Below are 22087 nucleotides of genomic sequence, written 5' to 3'. Positions count from 1 at the left end.
CTCATTATACTTAAAATAGTTTAATTTTATTTTCGTGTCAGGAGCTGGAGATAGTCATCTGTCCCTTGCCACTACTCTGTAAACTTATTGCAAAAATATTGTAAAACGTATTGCACAATATAGCTGCAAAGTCATCAACTCACACCTTTGCACTTTGGGGCATGCAAAGTCATCAACTCATGTCTTGATGATAACACTCATTAACTCAAACAGAGATAGAACACATTTGCTTACAAATGAGGTCAGCTACCTTTTTTTTCTCCCTTAATTCTAAATTTTTCCTATTTTAGTATTTTGAAATATGAGTTATATTTTAACATACTAATCGGTTAATCTTTTACATAAAAACAACTGATGGCAAAAGAAAATGGAATTTTGATATCAGTTTCTGCCAGAATGTCTGCTAAATGGATTTCACTTCTGCTCCTGCTAGAGCTGGGTTGTTACTTCAGTTGTGGGAGTTGTGGAAAGGTGTTGGTGTGGCCCACGGAATACAGCCATTGGATCAACATAAAGACAATCCTGGATGAGCTTGTGAAGAGAGGTCATGAAGTAACTGTTCTTACATCGAAAGCTTCTGTTCTTGTTGACCCCACAAAACCAGCTTCTTTTAATTTTGAAGTTTACCCAACACAATGTGCTGAAGGTCATATGGAAGCCACTCTCCAAAGACTCCTTTAGGAATGGATATACAAGATGCCAAAAAATTCATTTTGGTCTTATTATGCAAAAGTGGAAGAAATTCTTTGTGAATTTTTTACTGGAATTAGAAATCTTTGTAAAGATCTAGTTCTGAACAAGAAGTTAATGAAAAAATTACAAGAAACAAGGTTTGATGTCGTCTTTGCAGATGCTATTGGACCCTGTGGTGAGCTTCTGGCTGAAATACTTGAAATCCCTTTAGTATACAGTCTCCGCTTCTCTCCCGGATCTGGACTTGAAAAGTATAGTGGAGGACTTCCCCTCCCACCATCCTATGTTCCTGTTGTTCTGTCTGAATTAAGTGACCAAATGACATTCATGGAAAGGGTTAAAAATATGATTCATGTGCTTTATTTTGACTTTTGGTACCAGACAGTATGTGACAAGCAATGGGATGAGTTTTATAGTGAAGTACTAGGTAAGTAATGTTGGTAATAAGATGCCTTAAATGTCCTAATACTTTGATGAGTAAATTTTCCACTTTACCCAGTGTACTATCTCTCTAATCCATTGAAACAGTGAATTGTTAAAACTGATGAACCTAAACTGACTCATTTGTATTATTCAACATCCATTATTACATTAGAGTTACATCTAATGTAATGGTGTAGTTTTTGACAATTTATGACAAGTTTCCTAAATAGCACTGTAGCACTGTTGTCCTGTTGTTCATTGATTTGCTCAAGTGGACACCAGTAACATCTCCAGTGTGAGACTTATTTTTACTGTTATTGGTATATTGAATACACCACGGTAGCTTGCCAGGCTCTGCCGTGCAGGTGGGATACTCTTGGTAGTTTTCTGGGCTCTCCGAAGGGATGGAGGAATCAAACATAGGTAGTCCTTGTACAACGCAAATGCCCTACCCGCTGTGCTATCCTCCAGCCCATAATCTATGGCACTGTCACACTGTCTGTGGCACTGTTGTCCGTTGTTCATCGATTTGCTTGAGCAGGCACCAGTAACGTCTCCATTGTGAGACTTCTTGTTACTGTGTTTGGCATATCGAATATGCCACAGGGAGTTTGGCAGGCTCCGCAATGTCATGATTATTATATAATTAATTTTACTATTCTAAGATTTTTTTTTATTATACTTTTTTATGCTGCATCTCCATTTTGCTAGTCTCTTTTATTTTAAAAAGCAAACATTAGAAATGTAATATCTTGTTCAAGGTGGATATATCTATTGGAGAGTTATACAATTTTATTACAGCTCTACTGAAACATTGACAACATTATTTCTCTTTGGATTCCTTATGTAGAGTTTAAACTATTTTGCCTGTTTACGTGAAGACACCATTCATTTTGAGGACTGACTTTATTTCAGTCAGTACCAACAACTTTACCTTCTAATAATTACACAGTCTCTCGCTACTATGTAACTACAAATCATCTCTTTCAAGTATAAAATCTTTTTCAAAAAAGATGATACAAAAAATTCATCTATATTCTTTAAAAATGATATTCACTGAAGAAAGAATCAAAGTTAAGGGTGGCCACTGATAGGTGCCTATATTTTGTAAATCTTTCCAATATGTTTGCACTATATTTAACATAAAAATAATATGATGATTTTAACATGAACCCATTTGGTAGTAAATATAAATAATTTTCTCCTAACCTCAAATAAAAATAAACTCTATTTTACTTGAAAATTCTAAGGCTAAGGAAATATCTTGTTAACTGGTCAAGATCCACAAGCACCTGTGGGAAGGCATTCCTATTTACAACTGAGTGGAACATCAATAAATTAATGACTGTTACATCTTATGCTGCACAACTTTCAGAATATACAAATACGTGTTTTAATTCCTATAGTTTATTTTGAACAATAATTCATGATTGTGAATAATATAATCATGTGATTTTATTAGAGATGAGAGTGTTAAAAAGACTGATAGCGCTGTAGCACTGTCCTTTTGTTGTTCATTAATTTTGCTCGAGCAGGCACCAGTAACGTCTCCATCATGGGTCTTATTGTTACTGTTTTTGGCATATTGAATACGCCATGGGTAGCTTCCCAGGCTCTGCTGTGTGGGCGGGGATACTCTCAGTAGTTTGCTGCGCTCTCCGAGAGGTACAAGGGAATTGAACCCGGGTTGGTGGCATGCAAGACAAACGCCGTACCAGCTTTGCTATCACTCCACCCAAATAGTCTGACATACAAATAATTACTCCAATAACAAAATTGTTTATTAAGAAATAGAGAAGAGGGTAGGCTGGAGATCACCTTTATGGAGAGACCAATGTCTCTTAGGAATCTCTCTCAGTTCTGCCAGAGGTATAGACATCATAACTTCATCTAGAAGATAGAAGGTATGTTAGATCCTCTGTTTGCTGATTTACATGTGTAGGAGTGGATTCTTTCTAGTCATAAACATTTCAGGTGCTTCTGTTTGTTTGGGAGTCACACCCAGCTGTGCTCAGGGATTATTCCTGGTTCCAGGCACAGGAAGTACACAAAGGACCATACGTAGAGATGTGGATCACTCAGTAAAGTTATATAAAAGGCCTACAAGTGGCCTACACTCTGTATGCTGTACATCTCTCTAACCCGAGTCATTAAAAGTTTAAATTCATTATTCATTTACTAATTTTCACAAGTTTTTTCCACTTTACTGAAGGTAAATATACATGATGATGATGATGATCATCCCCTTGATCGACATATTTCTCGAGCGGTCTCAGTAATGTCTCCATTCGTCTTAGCCCTGAGATTTTAGAAGCCTCTCTCTACTCGTCCTTCTCAATGATGCCACATTAGAGGCTTTTCCAGGGTCAGGGGAATGAGACCCAGATTGTTACTGTTTTTCACTTGTGAATACGGCATGGGGAGCTTGTGAGTCTCTCCCACGTGGGCAAAAATTCTCTGAAGTTTGTCAGTTTCTCCCAGAGGGAGAAGTAGGTTTAAGTAGGTTATAAGCTTCCTGGAGCTTGCTTTAAGTCTCTGGATGTTGGCTGTTGATGAGATTACACAATGCCAGGGGCAGTTCCTGGGTGTGACACTACAAAATTGAAAATCAGGGAGGAAAAAGCCCAGTCCTGATCTGAGCAGGCTTGGAGGACTCACCCCCAGGTCCAAAACACCTAGGTTCCTCTGCCGGTACCTTCATGCGTGAGACTCATCCAAATGTGTGGAGAAGGGCCTTGAGCATGGCTGTGACTAAGATCCTGAGGTCTTTGGCCACTGGGAACTCTGCTCAGTGTGGGGCGGGAAGATGGAGCCCATTCCCTCCAGTGGGTGCGGGGCTTGGAGCACAAGAGATTCTCTCTGTAGTTCTCCTCCGGGAGCTTGCTTTTTTTAATTTAAGCTTACTTAAATATACATGAACCACATACAAATTTTAAAAGCATATTATAGCAGTGTCTTAGGTATATTTTTTTATCACAGATGATAGAATTGAAACTGTAGAATTAAATGGAGAGTATGTTACATCGTTCCTAGTTCCATACGGAAATTTCACTTTCCAAACTCTCATTCTTTTTTGTCTTTTTTTTTTGCCCCATTTTTTTTCTCTCAGGAAAACCCACTTCAATATCTAAGCTGATGAGCAAAGCCGACTTCTGGCTCATTAGAACATACTGGGATTTTCAGTTTCCTCACCCAATCTTACCAAATTTTGAGTTTGTTGGAGGACTGCACTGCAAGCCTGCCAAGCCCCTGCCCAAGGTAAGCCTGGTCCTGTTGTTTTATTTGACTTCACTTTGTAGATTTATAGTTTTGCAATCTACCTAGATAAGAGAGATACTAAAAAGCTAAAATAACTTTAAAGTTATTTGCAGTCATCTCAATTTATTTGCTAGGGCTGGAGCAACAGCGCAGCAGGTAGGGCTTTTGCCTTGCATGCAATCGACACAAGTTCAGGTTCTCTGCCCTCCAAAGTAGCCAGCAATCTACCGTGAGTATCTTGCCCGCACAACAGAGCCTGGCAAGCTACCCATGGCATATTCGATATGCCAAAAACAGTAACAGCGTCTCTCAGTGGAGACGTTACTGGTGTCCGCTTGAGCGAATCGATGAGCAACGGGATAACAGTGACAGTGACAGATAACCCCTACATTTAGACATTAAATAGACATTAGAAATCCATTTAGAGACTTCCACCCAGAGGTAGGACCTTTGCAATGTTGTGGCTCATAGGCGATCATGGGAAGTGGACGGTACTGGCACGCCGTCACCCAGATAAGATTCAGAGCAGCTGCTCAAAAACAGACCCTCTGCTCCTAAAAACTATGATCCAAGAGGTCTTGAAACCCATTTTGACACCCAGAGCTGCTACTTACAGACATGCACCTAGACTGTGAACTGAACTAAAATATCAGAAACTGCACGGCCACGACAGCTCATAGAATCTTCATTTTCAGCAATGAAAAGAAATGAAAAGAAATTTTTAAATGATGCCTTTTCAGCAGTCTGTTGGGGTAAAGTTCCAAACAATAATAGTGAGTTCTCTATTGAAATATTGAATGTATTCAAAGTATAGAGAATAAAATGAAGATCACTAGCTACTTAGGTGGGGAATGGTGCGTGGGAGGGCGTATATTGGCGTTCTTGGTAGTGGAACATGTGCCCAGGTGAAGGGATGGGGTTTTAATCATTTTATTACTGAAACTTAAACCTGAAAGCTTAGTATTCTTTTTTCATGGTGATTCAATATAATAAAATAAAATTTTTAAAAAATCAGTTTAGAGTACAGTTTACTTAGACCAGGAGTGTTCTGTCTTACAATAATTGTGTAGCAATTTTCAATGCTGTATTGCCAGATTAATCTGCAGCAATTTTCAATGTTTTGTTGCCAGTGAGGCTGGAAAGGTAGCACAGCAGGTAAGGCGTTTGTCTTACATGTGGCCGGTCCTGGATCAATTCCTCTGTCCCTCTCAGAGTGTTCGTTAAGCTACCAAGAGTATCTAACCTGTACAGCAGAGCCTGGAAAGCTACCCATGATGTATCTGGGATAATTCTATCCCAGTTATCTGGGATAATTTGGCAAAATTCTATATGCCAAAAACAGTAACAACAAGTCTCACAATGGAGACATTACTGGTGCCCGCTCAGGCATATTGATGAACAACGGGATGACAGTCCTACAGTTCCACAGTGTTTCCAGTGAATGGGTAAAGTCAGAAGCAGAGGAAGTAATCTCATCCCATGCACTGTTGAGGGTCTCTTCAGAACCCCATGCCTTGCACTGTTTGTCTTTTCATAATATCATAGATTTTCATATGGTCTCTTCATAGTCTCATGGATTCTTTAGCAGTTTCTCCTATGCTGAGGAGTCTGCCCTTCTCTGGATAAGGCCTTGGATATCTGTATATGGATGTCACCTCAGTTTTTTCTCTGCAAAATTTCAACATTTGTATTTTAAACGATCTGGTCTTCATATGTCTGGGCTACTTTAGGGCTAGGAAATTGCTTAAATCTTATTATTTACCAAAATATATTTATGCAGCAGAAGACGGGTGCTACCTGTCTACAGGCAATAGATATCTTGTAGAATAGAATTCTGGTCATAATTGACTATAAAATTAACACATAGAAAAATGTGTGCAGCATAGAGGCTGCACTTTACCTGTACCTGACTTTCAGGCAAGAGCCTGAGGCATGTCATTGGTTAAACTTCAATAAATTTTTAACTGGCCATTGAAAAATGTCAACGGTAATCAAAAAGCAATAATAATAAAAATAATAAATTCCCTTATTTCTGATTATTGATATGTCAGATTCTTTGTCTCCTCTATGACTATTTCAAGTTCAATTAATGAAGGACCTAGGTCCAAATACAAGCCTCCTTCTTTGTTTGCATTCCATTTATTGGTTATGGACATATTGAGCAAGATAAGGAATTTATTAGCTTCTTGGATGGGCCAACAGTCAAGCATAATGGGTTGAATGAAACACCTTTTATTTTGTCAGACAGCAAGGCATTGAAGGTATAGAACAAAGATTTTCTCCAGGCTAAATTTTTATTCTCATAAAAGAGAATTTCAAAAGGGAAGATGAAGGAAATATTTTTAAATTAAATAATATGTGTGAGGAGAGGGAAAGGAAATTCACTCAAAAGGGCAGGAGAGGTTCCCACCGCTGCACCTGCCTGCCGAGTGCCCAGGTCCAGCCTTCCCAGCATCCCTGCCTGCTGTCCCAGCTTGCCCATCCCTGGACAATTTAGTGTGTCCACGTGCCTGGCCCATCAAAAGTTTTTCTAAGATCTTAAACTGTGAAGCCAAGTAATTTATGTGGGCCCTTTCTTCCTTCCTGAGAAATGCTTGCAGAGCTATAAATTTTCCCCTTAACACGGCTTTAACTGCATCCTACACGTCCGGGTAGCTCGTGTCTTCATTCTCATTTGTTTCCAGGTACCTTCTGATTTCTTTTGTGAAATCAGAAGTATTCTATTGTGTAGATGTTTCTTTAACCAGTTTCTTTAACCATAGTTTATTTAACCAGTCATCTGTTTTTTGGGTATTCCGTTTTTTTCCAGATTGTGGCTATTGTAAGCAGTGCTGCAATGAACATAGAAATGCAGATATCATCTCCACTATACCTTTTTGCCTCTCCGGGATATATTCCCAGGAGTGGTATTGCTGGGTCAAATGGAAGCTCAATTTCTAATTTTTTGAGAATTGTCCATACTGTTTTCTAAAATGGCTGACCAGTCGGCATTCCCCCCAGCAATGAAGGAGAGTCTCTTTCTCCCCACATCCACACCAACACTGGTTGCTTTTGTTTTTTGGGATGTGGGCTCCATCGTTTGACTTTGAGCCTGTGTTTTTTCTGGCTATTCAGATGTGTTTCTTTAAGACAGCAGAATGTTGGGTTCAATCTCTGAATCCATTTTACCACTCTGTGTCTCTTAATTGGTGAATTTAGACCATTGACTTTGAGAGAAATTATTATTATGGGATTCGGTGCCATCTTTCTGTAAAAGTTTGTTATGTTTGTAGGGGATTTTCTTGACTTACAATAGCCCCTTTAGTCCTTCTTTTAGGTTTGGTTTTAAGTCTATGAATTTCATGAGCTGTTGTTTATCCGTGAAATAGTGTATGGTTCCTTTGAGTTTAAGTGAGAGTTTAGCCAGATAAAATATCCTTGGTGAAGCACTCCTTTCATTGAGTTTTTTATATCCAACCACTACGTTCAGGCTTGGAGGGTTTCCTCTGACAGGTTTGCTGTGAATCTAAGAGGTGCTCCTTTGTATGTGATTTCCTTCTTTGACCTTGTTGCATGCTGTATTGTGTCTCTATCCATGATGTCCATCATTCTGACTATAATATGTCTTGGAGTTTTTCTGTTAGTGTCTCTTTTTGCTGGCACCCTTCAGGCTCCTTGAATCTGTATGAGCACATTCTCTACCTCCGGGAACTTTTCAGCAATAATTTTTTGACTGTGGCTTTTTCATTGGGATTGCTTCCCTGTCCTTCTAGTACTCCAATGATTCTAATGTTCTTCCTCTTGAGATCATCTTCTAGGACTGTGATTCATCCTAGAGCTATTTTGAGGTCTCTTCCCATTGTTTTTTGTTGCCTGTAGGCTTCCTGCAGCTCATCTTCAAGCTCACTGATTCAGCCTTCCACTGTAGTCATTCTATTTTTGAGGACAATATTATTTTATTTTATCTACCAAATCCTTCATTCGTGACATTTCCTTTTTAGCTTTTTTTTATTTCTGCTCTCATTTCTTACCATATTTTCTTGGCTATCTGTTGTATTGTGTCTGTCAGGTCCTCCTTTAATTTCATGGATACCTTTCAAACTTTATGTTGAGCTCATTGAACATCTTCAGCATTTCAACTCTGAATACTTTTTAGCAGAGCTCAAGTTTGTCGGAAATGCCTATTAAGGCTTCTGGATTCCTTTAATTGTCCTCTCTTTGTGGTGGGGATTTGCACTGTTTCGTCATGTTGTTGTGGTGGTATGGAAAAGGGACCTTCAAGTTCAGTATCCCTGTTCCCTATTGTTGTGAAAAAGGAATCTGGATGAGTTTGTTCAATGGTAGTTACTTTTTTGTTTTTCCCCTTCTAGAAAATGTCCTTCCTCTCAGATGTTCCTCTAGTACTTAGATGAGGACTAACGTAACAACAGATTGCTTGGTATTGCTTGGCCGCCTGCCCAAAATAAGCCACACCCACTTTGCTTAGGCCATGTCCCCTGAATATTAGGCCATGCCCCTTGCCTTACAATAGCTGTGTCCAAGAAGCAGGCTGGGACTCCAGAAGGGCGGGTTTAAGGACGTCACACACCTGGGCTTGAAGAAAAAACAGCTGCAGTGCTTGGGGTCGGCATGCTGTCAGCCAAGACGGGAGTCCGGAGGGTGGGAGGTGATTGGGGTGGTCTGAGTCAGAGAAGCAGGCTGGGACGTGGAAAGGGCAGGTCAAGGGCAAGTAAGGGAAAAATGGCTACCATCATCAACTTAGATCATTCAGATTCCCCCCTGCAGCAAGAGGGTATAGGGATAGACAACTAGGAGGCTCAAACTTTATAGTTTCATAACAATATGAAGAAACAGTGAAAATACCCACCATGAAGAGAGGAAAAAGAAAAAATTTCAGAAGCCTCAACAGGGGTTATCAACATATAAGACCTCTTTGATAAAAAATTTAAAGAGAAAATCTTGAAGATAGTCGACGTACTGAAAAGCAACCATGGAACAGACATCCAATCAATTAGAGAATATGAATGAAGCAATGGAATGGTCCACCAAGCAAATTCAAGAAGAAATGAGAGCAGAAATTTCAAAGCTAAGAATAAAAGAGACACAAATAAAGGAATCAGTAGATGAATTAAAAATCTCATGCTGTCAGTCAAGGCGGTAGTCTGGTGGGTGGGAGGATACTGGAATGGTCTGGGTCAGAGAATGGTCCACCAAGAAAATTCAAGAAGAAATGAGAGCAGAAATTTCAAAGCTAAGAACAAAAGAGACACAAATAAAGCAATCAGTAGATGATTAAAAATCTCAGTAGGTGCCCTCAATATTAGAATGGCTACAGCCGAAGACAGAATCAGTGAGCTTGAAGATGAGCTGCAGACAGCTTACAGGATACAACAAACAGTAGCAAAAGACCTCAAAAAGGCTCTAGAGTGAACTAGGATCCTAGGGGATGATTTCACGAGGAACAACATAAGAATCATTGGAGTACCAGAAGCACAGGGAAGTAACCTGAATGAAAAAAAAAATCACAGTTGAAATGAGAAGTAAGACATGAGCTACCAGAACCTATGGGATATAGTCAAAGCCCTGTTAAGGGGAAAATTAATAGCCTTGCATGCATTCTTCAGGAAAGAAGAAAGGGCCTACATAGATAGCTTGACTTCACAGCTTAAGATCTTAGAAAAGGACCAGCAAAAGAACCAAAACCAGACTGAAGGAAATAAATAATAAAACTTAAACCAGAAATTTACAACATGGAATCCCTGAAAACAATAGGAAAGGTCAATGAAACCAAGAGCTGGTTCTTTGATAAAATAAACAAGATTGATAAACCGGTAGCAAGACTTACAAAGAAAGAGAGAGAGAGAACAAGCTATAATAAACCGAATCAGAAATGAAAAGGGGGATATCACAACAGAAACCAATGAAATTCAAAAAATCATCAGAGACTACTTTGAAAGTCTGTATGCCACCAAACAAGAGAACCTAAAAGAAATGGATAAACTTTTTGATTCCTACAATATCCCAAGATAGAACCAAGAAGACTTGGAAGACATGAATCGACCCACAAATATAAAAAAAAAATTCAAACAGTAATCAAAATTCTTCCCCAAAACAAAAGCCTAGGTCCAGATGGATTCATTGGCGAATACTTCCAAACGTTTAAAGAGGACTATGGCCAGTTCTCGTCAAGCTTTTTCAGGAAATTGAAGAAACAGGAACTCTCCCAAACAGTTTCTATGAGGCAGATATCTCGCAAATACCAAAAGTAAACAAAGACACCACTGACAGAGAAAATTATAGACCAATTCATGATGAACACCAATGCGAAGATCCTCAACAAAATATTATGAAATAGAATGAAAGAACACATCAAAAGGATCATACACCATGACCAAGTGGGATTAACCCTGGGATGCAAGGATGGTGTAAATATTCAGAAATCAATCAACATAATTAATCATGTCAACAAAAATAAAGATAAAAAGAGTATGATCATACTGATAGATGCAGAGAAAGAATTTGATAAAATCCAACACCCGTTCATGATGAAAACTCTCACCAAAATGGGTTTTGGAGGAACTTTCCTCAAGATTGTCAAAGCCATCTAACTCAAACCTGTGGCAAGCATTATCCTCAATGGGGAAAAATTAAGGGCCTTTCCTCTAAGATCAGGGACAAGACAAGGATGCCCACTCTCACCACTTCTGTTCAATATAGTACTGGAAGTATTTGCAATAGCAGTTATGCAAGGAAAAGGTATTAAGGGCATCCAGATAGGAATGGAAGAAATCAAACTCTCACGAATTGCAGACGATATGATACTATATCTTGAGAAGTCTAAATTCTCTACCAAGAAACTCTTAGAAGCAATAGACTTGTACAATAAAGTAACAGTCTATAAAATTAGTACCCAAAAGTCTATGGCTTTCCTATATGCAAACAATGAGACAGAGGAAAGGTATATGAAAAAAGCAATCATGTTAATAATCATGTCCCAGAAAATCAAGTACCTCAAAATCAGCTAAACTAAGGAAGTAAAGGACCTCTACAAAATGGTACTAGCATAACTGGACAACCACATGCAAAAGAATGGTCTTAGACCACGACCTAACACCATGCACAAAAGTCAGATCAAAATGGCTTAAAGACTTCAACATCAGACCAGAATCCATAATTTACATTGATGACAAAGTTGGCAAAACCCTCCATGATGTAGAAGCTAAAGGTATCTTTAAAAATGACACACAAATGATTAACCAAACAGAAACAGAGATCAACAAATGGGACTATATTAAACTAAGAAGCTTCTGTTCCACAAAAGATACAATGACCAGAATACAAAGACAGTCTACAGAATGGGAAAGGATATTCACCCAATACCCATCAGATAAGGGGTTATATCAAGGGTATTTAAGGCACTGATTGGAATCTGCAAAAAGAAAACATCCAACCCCATCAGAATATGGGGTGATGAAATGAACAGAAACTTTCCCAAGGAAGAGATACAAATGGCCAAAGGGCACATGAAAAAATGCTCTTCATCACTAATCATCAGGGAGATGCAGATAAAAAACTATGTGATACACCTCACTCCACAGAGACTGGCACACATCCAAAAGAACAAAAGCAACCGCTGCTGGAGAGGATGTGGGGAGAAAGGGACTCTCCTACACTGCTGTTGGAAATGCCAACTGGTTAAGCCCTTTTGGAAAACAATATGAATGCTTCTCAAAAAATTAGATATTGAGCTCCCACTTGACCCATCAATGCCACTTTTGGGAATATACCCCAGAGAGCTGAAAAGTATAGTTGAAATAACATCTGCACTTATATGTTCATTGTAGCACTGTTTACAATAGCCAGAATCTGGAAAAAACCCAAGTGCCTGAGAACAGATGACTGGTTAAAGAAACTTTTATAAATCTATACAATGGAATACTGTGAAGCTCGTGAAGCTCTTAGAAAAATGAAGTTATGAACTTTGCATATAAGTGGATCAACTTGGAAGGTATCATGCTAAGTGAAATGAGTCAGAAAGAGAGATTCAGACATAGAAAGATTGCTCTCATCTGTGGAATATAACATACCGGAGAAAGAGACTAACATTCAAGAATTATAGAATTAAGTACCAGGATATTGGCTCCATGGCTTGGAAGCCGGCCTCACATGTAGGGGGAAGAGGCAGTACAGAGAGAGAAGGGAACACCAAGTAAAATGTGTTTGGAGAACCCGCTCGGGAAGGAGATGCATGGTGAAAGTAGACTATAGATTGAACACGATGGCCACCCAATACTCCTGTTGCAAACCACAACACCCAAAAGAAGAGAGAGAACAAAAGGGAATGCTCTGCCACAGAGGCGGGATTGTAAATCGCGTTGTCGAGGTTTCCCTTCGCCAGCAAAGAGAGACGACACCAGTTGAGGGTCCTTCTGCAGCAAGTTTATTGGAGATCTCCACAAGTACACCAGTGGGGGGAGGAAGGCCCCGACCCTCAGAGCGATATCCTTCTTATAGAGAAGACCCCTCGCTTCTGACGTGTTGCTCGCCAGTTGGCTGTCCTCCAATCACCCCATGTGGGGCGATGCCGGGGCCCGCGCTCTGGAGGTCGTTTATCACCTAGGGCAGCCGGATGTCGGCGCCAACTTTGCTCCATGTGCTCTGGCTCCCTACAACTCCCCCTTATCTCTTTACTAAGGAGCCGGTCTCTGCGAGAAAGGGGGCGACGGACACCACTGCCTGTATAGATACCAGGGACTGAGGTGGCCTCAACGGGTCCCTCTTCAGGATCTGATGAGGCTCCTCCTGTCCCGCCGTCCGCTTTTCCAGGCAGGGCAAAGTTTCGACGGCGGCCCTATGCAAGCGGCTCGTTGCCCTGGGTCAGGGAGGAGAGAGACCCAGTGCAGTACCATCTAGTCTGACACCCTTCCCTGAGACCATTGCCGGTGCACCCAAACTCGTGCAATGGATCCACAGATCCCGAGTGTGCAGGGGCTACACTCAGCATAAAAAAAAAAAAAAAAAAAACACGGAGCAGCTTGATTTAAAGCGGCGATGCCTCCGGCGGGGGGACAGACCACCTAGGCTGAGCAACCATTGGGACTAAACGATCTAAAAAGACTAAGCATCATCACCTACGCCAGCTTACACTCTGCTAAGATTCAATCAAAAACAAGGCACGGTATTATACGCAATCAAAAACAAGGCACGGTATTATACGGAGGTGCAGAACAGAATATTGTACAAGTATCATACAGAGTCTTCCCCTGGGTAGGCTTGCACCAGGCGGTGATAGTACACTTCCACCTTGCGTGAGGTCAAGGCATTCACCTGATCTTTAATAAACTGAGTTAGGCGTTGGAATGCCCAAGGACCAAAAGAGATTCCGGGTCTTTTGTTTTCTTGAATCTGCACATCTTAAGAGCCTCCTTCCCAGAGACTCTGTTAAATCTCAATTTTCATTGCCAAGGGCCTTTTCCTATCTACCTGCCTACATCATATTCCCCCCTAGAGATTTCACCACCTTAAATCTTTAAGGGGAAAATGGTCGGTGATCCATCTTCTGAAGCTGCTTCATGCTGACAGATGGGCGCAGACTCTGCCTATGTAAGGGGTGAAACCTCATGCTACCTTAGTTTTAGTGGGCCCCAGGCAATGAACTGGTTGGGATCCTGAAGTTATCTGAAAGAAAAGATCAGATCAATTAGACTGAGGGATGGCACTTTGAAATGATTAGACCCTGGAGATGTGGAAGGTCCTTTCTGACCTAGTAAGGACAAAATAGTTTGCTGTCTTAGAAAACATAAGAGTTAAAGCAACAGAAATCAAAGCAACGTAATGCCATACCCATTTCTATTATAAATACAATGAAAAAGGAATAACTGCTTCACCCATGGTTGATAGAAAATGACTTCTTATGTCCAGATTTTTTTAGTGGCATAGAAACACCAAGCTACTTCTCAGACTGGAAAAGCTATCCATCCACTAAAGCTATCAATTGGAACCAGTAGATATTTGTATCTTGAATATGAGCGTTTGATCATTTGCATGTCAATCTGCCAATCCTTTCCTCAGCAAGTTCCTTGAAGTTACAAGTGTTTGGAAAGGAGGCCCACAATTCATTAATGAAACAGAAAGCACAGTTCTGAGTTCCTTCCCATGAAAGATGGCTTTCACTTGTGTTGGAAGCTTAGTGTAACCCTTTATCAATTTCCTTTTGAAAACATTGTTCCAATGCCTATTGTCCCTCTTTTGCAGCGTATTTTAGATGAGTATTATCTGGATGGCGTATTAATCCCATGATGGAACGAGAATTAAGAGCTGTTAAAATTCTAGTTCTCTCCAAATGACTGTGTTCATAGAACTAAAAGTGAATACTTAGAACCAATTTAGATGTCCACACTTGGCACTGTAGCCAATTGACAGGTTGGGGGAAAGCAATTAATTCTGCACTCTGAGCTGAGGTTCCCCCCACTAAAGCTCTGGCTTCCAATACCCTGGTCAGACTAGTGACAGCATGCTCAACATTGAGTCCCAAAGACTAGGCTGCTTACTTTACAGTCAGCAAAACACATTGTACCTGAATTACTCAAAAGGGATACCTTTTAGATCAAGATTAGAATACATTTACTAGATCACTCTGTAGAATTTGAATCTGATTCTTTAAAAAGCAAGTTACAGAAACATGGTTTTCTCTCCACCTTCATTTTAAAATTTGCCTGATGGCTTAACAAATCTGACTTGTTCTTTTGCATAAACACAGCAAGATTGGAGAACTCTCCATTTGGGGTACCCCATTATTTACTGAGAAGTCCTGGGGGTTGGCTAAAGACAGGAGGCATACCAATAACGGCATTAATCTTATGTGGCACGTCAGAGTTACCCAGGCCTGGCCATAAATGTCCCACGATGAACTGGATGGCTTCAGGTCTTCAGGTTGAACTGGAGGTGACCTTGAGCCTCATTTGCCATAGAGGCATCCTGGCAGAAAGGAGTCCCTCCCCTCCCTTCTTCAGGGCTGGGAGAGATCCTAGTTTCCAGGGTTTTTCTTGATGCTGAGAGTAGGCCAGGCCATGTCAGTCACATAGATTTCCGGATTCCTCATTCTCCATAGCAGTGATGATTTCCATTCTTTCCTTGAGCCGGCCTGCCTCTAGGGTCTCCCTGAGGTTTGTAGGGTACTTGAAACAGTACCTGTTAAATACATGCTCCTGTCATTTAGACCAATCCCTTGCTGTTTCCCTGGAAGAGGGTTTTGGGGTCCCATAACTGATTTTCCTGTCTGCATGAGGGGTGGACCCTATTACAGAGAGGAAAGACTTTTATCTGGATTTATGCAAACCAACACAGTGCCATGAAACATCAAAAACATACTGAAGGTACAAAAGAAGAGAAAAGCAAACATTTCACTTTACTCACAGTAAGATGCAACACACCCATTTGTTGTAGGTCCTAGTCAAAGGAGCTAAAATCTGTAGAGGAAAAGTGTACAATTTAACATCGTATTTAACCCATTCAATCCTATGTTGAGAACCTTGACTTCCCATTAATAAAAGCACTGTACTGGGAGTACTAGAACAATTCCGCATGAGATTTAAAGAGTTTCTTAAAACAGTGATCAATTTCTTTCCTTCAAACACAACTTCAAACCTTCTACACATTCCTCTATATTCATTCTGTCCTGTAACTTTCCTTCAACTCATTTCAAAATCAACTTCACTTTAACAGGATTCCTTGCCTTTTTTCAACTGATGATATCTGCATCCATTATCTTTCTGACTTAAGACATACATCTATATTCCTTATAGTCATCCCATAAGTTTAAACTTTTATTTTACTGAACTTAGTACAACATAATCTCCCAATTTAGACAATAGTTACCAATCATTTCATTTAACATGACAAAACTACTCTGCAGTACCATTTCAAAAGCATTAGGTTAACAACACCTAACCAGAGAGAGAGAACAAAAGGGAATTCCCTGCCATAGTGGCAGGATGGGGTGGGGGGAGACGGGACTGGGAAGGGGGGGTGGGATGTTGGGTTTACTGGTGGTGGAGAATGGGCACTGGTGAAGGGATGGGTTATCAAACTTTGTAAGGGAGAAACATGAGCACAAAAATGTATAAATCTGTAACTGTACCCTCACGTTGACTCACTAATTAAAAATAAACTATTAATAAAAAAAAAAAAAGCATTAGGTTAGTTCTATAGATATTCATTTTACTGAACTTAGTACAACCTAATCTCCCAAATTTGGACACTAGTTACCAATCATCTCATTTAACATGACAAAATTACTTGCAGTGCTATTTCAAAAGCATTAGGTCAATTCTATAGATATTCAAAAAAAAACTTTAAAGATGCTCACACCTAAAGTTCTTAAAACATATTCATTGGGCAAAGGTTCAGTTCACATTAGAAATTAACCAGGAGACATCCTAGAATTCTGATTTCTAGGAAAACACAAATATAAAGATTAAAACACTCATAGATTACCATAAAACATTAAGGATCTCACACTTGCATACAAAGTTCTCTAGGTTCAGGATAAGGTTGGTACCGTAAAACCCAGACTAAGTCCTCAGGCCAATTCGGCCTGTCCTTTCTTCCTCAGATTTCCTTGTGACTTCCAGCTGAGGTCTGTTTGAGGTGGTTTGGGGTCTTTATCAGGAAAATGAAGTTTACTCCAGATGAAGCCAAGCCATAGCAGGACCCAGAGTACATTAGTAGGTGTTATCTGTTAAAATATGAGCATAGACTTTTCCTCCTACAAGGGGTTTCACACTATTTCTTTTTTGTGTGTTTGTCAGATTTTAATGCAAACATAAGAATCAATTGTTTTCCCAGACCCTTTCTCATTCACAAAGTTGCAAGAACCAGACACCTGGAAGAGTTAAGGAACCCGATTAGCAAGTCTTATTTGCTGGGCAAACCTGTAATTAGAATTCATTGTTGAGGGAGGGTCTGCATATCCAGTCCGACTGAGGCAGAGCCTGCTGAGCTGGAAAAGCAGGGGGATGGGTAGACCCAGGGAAAATCTTAAAAAAAAAAAAATCTCTCAAACTGACATCTAAGATTAACCCTTCATTACCCTGAGCTAAGTAGCTCTAAAAAGTTTTGTTACCGGAAATCTCAGAGATCTAATAAAACACAGGTACGATAAGTTTTTCAACCAATATTGCAACTCTAGAAAATAATATTTTAAACCTAAGCATTACTCTTTGAGCCTGTTTTCATATATCAGTTATTTCAACTCACAAGATTCTCTAGGTCAAATAATTCTAATCCAGTGCAGATACAAATATATACATTGGTATTCTAGCATAAGACCTCTGGACCATCAATTTTTGTGAAACACAGTAAAACCTTCTTTGACTTAAGTTCAATAGTTCTCGTACCTTAGTTCAAATCATGAGCTTTCTAACTTTAAACAAGTCCACCATACAGACATGCTTTCAAATACAGAGAGAGAGCCTCCACCCCACCCCCCTTTATTTTTTTTTTAAACCAACCTTTGATTTTAGCACAGAAAAAAAAAAACACTCAGACCATCAATGTTTATGGAAACATAAGAAAACTTTGTCTATTTTGGTGGTTTCTATACCTCTGTTGCTTTAAAAACAGCTAAATTCTTCATTAAAATTAGCTGAGGCTTGTAAGATAAAGCCTTGCATCCTCTGAATTGTTATTTCATTTTAGTTTTAGGCTAGTTTTAGGAGCTACTTCCTCAGCTCTTCCTAGATAGTACAGACTACGAATTTCAGAAGAGTCACAACTGTTAATAAACATTAATGTTCTTCCAATAAGAAATCTAGATTGAGAATTTTGCATTCTCTGTAGGCTCAACATTCTGATAAGAAATCTTTGTTTAAACCTGGTCTAACAAGTTCCAAAAACCACCTCAACACTTTAAACTGCTTGACTACATACCACTTTGATCTCTGGTAGTGATCCTGCTTTCCCTGGTCTAATTTTTACTGCTGATTTTCACTCTGACTCCAACACTCAAGTTCAAGTGTTCCACATAGAGACAGACAGACAGACAGACAGACAATGAACTTACTAACAAAAACACCACTACATGTGCACATGTATACATTTGATCGATCGATCTGACCCTTCAAAAACGGCAGGGAGAAAAACTGATAGACAGAGAAAGGAAAGAGCAGTCCCCAGGGCAAATTGAGCCCTGTCGGCCGATTGGGAACATTGCTCCCCGTTTCTCTGTCTGACCAGCCAGTTTCCTGCTTGTTAAAAACGGGTCAAGAAAGCGCTTTTGTTGATACAAGCCGGCAAAACTATGACCAAGTTGTTGAAACTTAAGGTTGCCAGATGTTACTATTTTAAGATCAAGATTACTTCTGAGGCAGGGAGCTAGTATCTTCTTATCAAATGTGGGGATAAACCACCTTAGTGACACACTTCTTCATTCTTGATATTAAATCTTCTCTGCTTTGATAATCCTACTTCTTTCGTTACCTGCAAAAGATCTGACTGCAAAATGGTCTGGTAATGCAAACTGCCATTCACTGGCCATCTTTCCCCATGCTCTAGATTATATCCAAGCCATATGGTGTTACAGAGGTCAACAAGATATTCCTTATTTAAACTATCTAGCTGGAGGCTCTTCCAAATGTTTTAATTTAACAAGCAACCCAGAGGGGAATATTTAGGTATTGAAGTTGAGTTGCCCATGGCCCATGTTTTTTTTTTTGTTTGTTTGTTTTTGTTTTTTTTTTTAGTACCAGCAACAACCTAGGGAAGAAAAAAAAACCTAAGACAGGATGGTCCTCGAGCAAAAACTACTCTCCAGGGCTTCGCTTCGGCCTCTCCCAAGGGGACTCTAACCCCTCGTAGTGGCCTTGGCCATTCTTGCCAGTCTCAGGGGGTCATCCTATCCCGGGCCAGTCTTTCAAGTAGGGAAATGGTATAATTGGCATTGGCCCCATATTTTCTGACCGCTTCTGCCAACTCTTTAATCTGATTGAATTCTACCTGAGCATGAACTCTTCCATTCCCATCTCCCTCAAAGACAGGAAAGGCTAGTCTCATCTGCTTATGCAGGTCAGCAGAAAATAAAGATGTTCGGGATGCATGGACTCCTTCCGTCCCCCCCCACCCCCCCCGTGCGTATGGCGGGGGCGGGGGAGCCGAGGGTACGGGGCGCGGTAAGTGCGTTCTGCTGTTTCGGTTTCGATTACGGAGGTGGGGGGGGGGGCGATGGCGTGCCGCTTCGTAGCGGTGTGCCGCTTTGTAGCGTGCCGCTTCCTGGTCTAGAATTTGCTCTTCTTCAGAGCTCGAAAGGGAGTCTTCGGAAGAGCTCTCTTTGGGTTTCAGGCTGGCTGCAGCCATATCCCCCCAGGGATAGATTTTCCTCCGCCCACCCGGTCTAGAGCAAGTTGTGCAAACTGTGGGGGGAGGTGCGGCCTCCGCCTCTCCTGCCTCATTCTCGCCCCCTCCGGGCGGTCCCCTTTCCTTTGTTGCGAGTGAGGGGGGTGAGAACTCTCCCCTCCCCCTTCCCTCGCCCTTGCCTCTATCGGGCAGTCCTTTTTTTCTTTGTTTCGGGTACCCTTTCATGCGCGCTTAATCTTTCCGACCGCTCGGTTTCTGACAGACTATCCTGGACCCTTTCTAAAATTTCAGGCCGTAGTCTGCCTCTCCGAGCCACCCCGTCCTGCAGTTCTGAACCCTCCCTTCGGAACGAAGGGGCCTTCCCCAGGGTGCGAATGAAACTTACCCGGCGTCCCGGGTTTCGGCACCAGTTGTAAATCACTTTGTTGCGGTTTCCCTTCGCCAGCAAAGAGAGACGACACCGGTTGAGGGTCCTTCTGCAGCAAGTTTATTGGAGATCTCCACAAGTACACCAGTGGGGGGAGGAAGGCCCCGACCCTCAGAGCGATATCCTTCTTATAGAGAAGACCCCTCGCTTCTGACGTGTTGCTCGCCAGTTGGCTGTCCTCCAATCACCCCATGTGGGGCGATGCCGGGGCCCGCGCTCTGGAGGTCGTTTATCACCTAGGGCAGCCGGATGTCGGCGCCAACTTTGCTCCATGTGCTCTGGCTCCCTACACGGGATGGGGTGTTGGAGATGGGATTGGGGGCGGAAGGATACTGGGTTCCTTGGTGTTGGAGAATGGGCACTGGCGGAGGGATGGGTTCTCGAGCATTGTATGACGGAAACACAAGCATTAATATGTGTAAATCTGTAACTGTATCTTCACGGTGATTCACTAATTAAAAAATTAAAATAAAAAATTTTAAATGTGAAAAATAAAAAAAAATTTTTTAAAAAGCGAAGGAGAGTATCCTTACAAAAAAGAGGGAAGATCAATAATAAAGGAAAAAAAATAATCACTCCAAGTTGGAATGTGCAAGTGAACCTAAATATGCTATACAGTGGAACAGGAAACTGGGACACACTAGAGAGGAACAAATCAGTCTGTGTGTGGGGAGAGGCTCAAAACTGGACCCATACTTCTCCTCATATGTTCTGATACATCCTAACATCCTGTTATCAAGCCTTATGAACTATCACTTCTGAAAACTGCGAGAAATACAGGGTCAAAGGAAACCCAGGGCCAGGAACTAATCAACAGCCACCCTGACATAACCAAATATGGGGAAACAAAAGGCAGAAAAGCAAATAAAACCTATAAAAGAAAAGTCTAGTTAGCATCCAAGGATATCCCATTAGGACGCCTTTTCCTTTAAGGAAATTCTATATTCTGTTTCTTGCTTTTCACTCCTTCCATTCTAATCTGTCTGCAAGAGCACAAAAACCTAGAAAAGTACACCCTAAATCAGGGTTATACCACAGCAGTAGTATTATATAGACACTTCAAGATTCCTTGGATTGGGGCTTGTGGGACAAATCAGAATCCTTTGCTAGGACTTTGTTAAGGGAAAATGGTAATTTCCATTAAGAATCTCGATATGGTACTTGTTCCTAATGAATCTTCCCCTGATGGGTTTATTTTTAAGTTGTGATCTTAGGTTTGAATTGTCAGTCCCCCTAGGGCTGTGCCAGCAACTTCCAAACATTTTTTTGGTATTTTCTGACCTTCTGAAATTTTGGGGCCAAGACAAGTTCTACTTTGCAACTTCATAAGAAAAAAATGGAAGTAATTTTTCTTCTTTTTTTACTTTTAGGTCACACCCGGCAATGCTCACTGGTTAGTCCTGGCTCTGCACTCAGGAATTGATCCTGGCGGTGCTAAGGGGACCGTATAGAATGCAGGGAATCGAACCCAGGTTGGCTTTGTGCAAGGCAAATGCCCTATCCCTGTGCTATGCTCCAGCCCCAGTGATTTTTCTTTTAACAATGGAGGGAAAGATAAATATCTGTATAATCACAATACACAATTCTAATAGTAGTTTTCATTATTAATATTCTTAAACAAGACTTAATACCAGGTCAATAATGTAACTAAGTCTTTGTTTTAGTGTATTAAGATAGTTTTTCTCTGAAGTATTTTTTGTTTTCAATTATTAGATTATCCCATAATAAGTATGCTACCTGTGGAAGTAAAAAGATATATGGCAAATTATGCCTTGATTCTTTAAAAGGTTAGAATGTTAATTTCATAATATCCACAAATTGAATTTTATTGACAAATATAATCAGAGATTAAAAATTACTATGAGTTATGTAAAACATCAAATATTGAGTTTATTCGAAATAACAAAAGGAATTTATAACACTTTACATTTATATACACATTATAAAATATTTATG

At 40.5% G+C, this 22087-nt stretch overlaps 1 protein-coding gene across 2 annotated transcripts in view; it reads left to right on the top strand.

The window, feature by feature from the left end:
• The first annotated feature begins 418 nt into the window (after positions 1–418).
• Positions 419–22087, top strand: part of LOC101547126 (UDP-glucuronosyltransferase 2B31-like) — a 29985-nt gene continuing 8316 nt past the window's right edge. For both annotated transcript variants that reach the window (XM_055139673.1, XM_055139672.1), the window contains exons 1-2: positions 419–1120; positions 4226–4374. In XM_055139673.1, coding sequence (XP_054995648.1) covers positions 697–1120; positions 4226–4374 — 573 coding nt within the window. In that variant the 5' untranslated portion in view covers positions 419–696. The remainder of the gene's footprint in view (positions 1121–4225; positions 4375–22087) is intronic.

The sequence above is a fragment of the Sorex araneus genome, chromosome 5 (genome assembly GCF_027595985.1).
Source record: "Sorex araneus isolate mSorAra2 chromosome 5, mSorAra2.pri, whole genome shotgun sequence".
Lineage (NCBI taxonomy): Eukaryota > Metazoa > Chordata > Mammalia > Eulipotyphla > Soricidae > Sorex > Sorex araneus.
This window is presented reverse-complemented; position numbering and strand designations above follow the sequence as displayed.